This window comes from Rhinopithecus bieti, unplaced genomic scaffold (genome assembly GCF_001698545.2).
Source record: "Rhinopithecus bieti isolate Rb0 unplaced genomic scaffold, ASM169854v2 repeat_19605, whole genome shotgun sequence".
Taxonomy (NCBI): Eukaryota; Metazoa; Chordata; class Mammalia; order Primates; family Cercopithecidae; genus Rhinopithecus; species Rhinopithecus bieti.
The window spans coordinates 1-2,514 of NW_016836091.1; the positions used below are offsets into that span (position 1 = coordinate 1).

Consider the following 2,514-nt stretch of genomic DNA (forward strand, 5'->3'; position numbering starts at 1 on the left):
GATGTTAGAGAACTTATTCCATCCTCTTTCCTCCAGGAGAGAATATTTCTGTGTTGAAAAGTATTTTATTAGGTGACTCTAGGCAATCACACAAGTCGCAGTCAATCCTCTTCACTCTTTTCATCTTGAGTCAAATTAAGAATTATGCCTGTGGCCACTTGATAAACATATGTTTGTGTACATTTTTTTGTGTTTTTTTTTTTTCAGAGACTGTTGACTTTCAGGGATGTGGCCATAGAATTCTCTGTGGAGGAGTGGCAATGTCTGGACACTGCTCAGCAGAATTTGTATAGGAATGTGATGTTAGAGAACTACAGAAACCTGGTCTCCCTGGGTGATGATAATTTCAATACACTTTTCCTAATAAACCACAAGGGTTTCATTTCTGTCCTTTGTAGACTGTTTTTTTGTAGTTTCTGCTTTCCGTGAATATATTTTAGATCCCTTCCTTCAAGACCATCTTGGAGATTTGTTGTTGTAGAAAAGAAATTCTTGAAGATGTTCCATCTTTACCTGAACTTTCCCCTTTCCTGAGCTGATCTGTGTTTTTAATTATAGATAAGTGGTAATTCCAGAAGTTTGGTGGCTTAAAATATTGTTGCCCACACCTGAAAATCCTATTGGTCCCACTAATTTTTGATTCAGTAATACTGAGTAGTGGAGATAAAGACCCAGAAATTTAAAGTATGTCCTAAATATTCTGGAGGTTCTGTCATGAAACAGTATTTGGGTATTTGCTAGACTTCTATTATGTCTTCTTTTCCCTACTAAAGATAGTACTAGATTGGTAATTGGAAAATCCCAGCAACAGTTGCTTTTTTAAATAAAACAGGTATTGCTGTCTCTAAGCCAGAGCTGATCACCTATCTGGAAGAAAGGAAAGAGCCTTGGAATCTGAGCAGACACGAGACAGTAGCAAAACACCCAGGTAGGTGAGAGTGAATGAAGTAGATGGCACAGCAGATGACAGATGAGAGTTCCAAGGTCAATGAGGAAGCCAGACCTTAAAATGTGATTTAGGAGGCCTGCCTTTCAATGGAAATACTTTGTGAGAAGCCTGGGTTTCTTTCTCTTTCTCTTTCTCTCATACAGGGGCATCTTCTGTCTCATGCTCTTAAATGCTCTATGGATTCTACTTTCCCTTTAGTGATCCTCCTTCATGTTTACATTGAGAGGCAAAGTCATTTTCATGGCATATGAGGGACTGCATGATCTGACTGCTTTTATGTTGCCTTTAGGGACACACAAATATATATTTTTAGAAACCATGGTAAGCCATTTTTAAGTTCCCCTTTTGAATCATGGCTGAAATTTGTGAGAGTAGTGGTGATATTGGGATTTAAGAAATTCCAGGAACACCAGGGACAGGTGTTATGAGTTTTCTGCTTTAAAATTTTCTTAACATATGAGGTTTCAAATATGTTTCTACAGAAATTCATACTCGGCAATTTCATCAGAATACTAAGCATATGCCCAAACTAAAAAAAAAAAAAAAAAATCTGATATTATTTTTACATCACTTTTTTTAGTATGAACTGAGTTGGTCATTTAAGGTCTATATGCCCTAATTCCTTAACTATAAGATACTTTAATTTATCTACTCCATATATTTCTCAAATATACTATGCCATTAGGGAGCTTACAACATTGCTGAGCACATATTAAAGTCCCATTTGTGACCTTATTTTTAATAACTATTATTTTATAATTTTATCTTGTTTAATATGAGGCTTAGCAGGACTGTGTCATTCAGGTGCCTGTGTATATATGTATGTGCATATATATTGTGGATTTTTTACAAATTACTTTTGTATAACTACGTATTTTTTGTGTATAATGTAATGACTTGCTATGTGTATATACTGTGAAATAATTAGTATGATCACATTAACAGACATGTCTACTCTTAGTACTTTTTTTCTGTAGTGAGAACACCTGTTTACTGCCTTAGCAAACTTTAAGCATACAAAACATTGTTAACGATAGTCATGAAGCTATATATTAGGTCCTTAAAACTTATTCATCTTATAACTGAAAGTTTGTATCATTCATTTTCCTCACCTCCAGTCCCTGACAACTAACACTGGACTCTGATTTTATAAGTTCAGCCTTTTCATATTTCTTGTATAAGTGAGAACAAGCAGTATTTCTCTTAATGTGCCTTTCTTATTTCATTTAGTACAATATCCTTCAGGTTCATCCATGTTGTTGAAATGGCAAGATTCCATTATGTTTTATGGCTGAATAATATTCTGTTGTCTATTTGGGCCATATTTACTTTATCCATTTGGCATTCACAAACCTGTAGGGTTTTTTATATATTTGAAATTGTGAATAATGCAATGAACTTGGGAGTGCAAATGTTTCTTGGAAATATTTGCTTTGTTTCCTTTGATTATATATCCAAAAGTGGGATTGCTAGATTGCCTGGCAGTTCTGTTTTTCAGATAACATTCATATTGGTTTTATAATGACTCTACCAATTTAAAACTCTCCAGGAGTGTACAGAATTTT

At 34.6% G+C, this 2,514-nt stretch overlaps 1 protein-coding gene across 1 annotated transcript; it reads left to right on the plus strand.

Annotated features, from left to right (window-relative positions):
• Window positions 1–207: 207 nt before the first annotated feature.
• On the plus strand, window positions 208–936 carry LOC108524723 (zinc finger protein 679-like; the record flags this gene model as incomplete). Its single annotated transcript, XM_017865806.1, has 2 exons — window positions 208–334; window positions 833–936. Coding segments are annotated over 2 exons (231 nt in total), but the record flags the coding sequence as incomplete, so codon positions are not given.
• Between the last annotated feature and the right edge of the window lie 1,578 nt (window positions 937–2,514).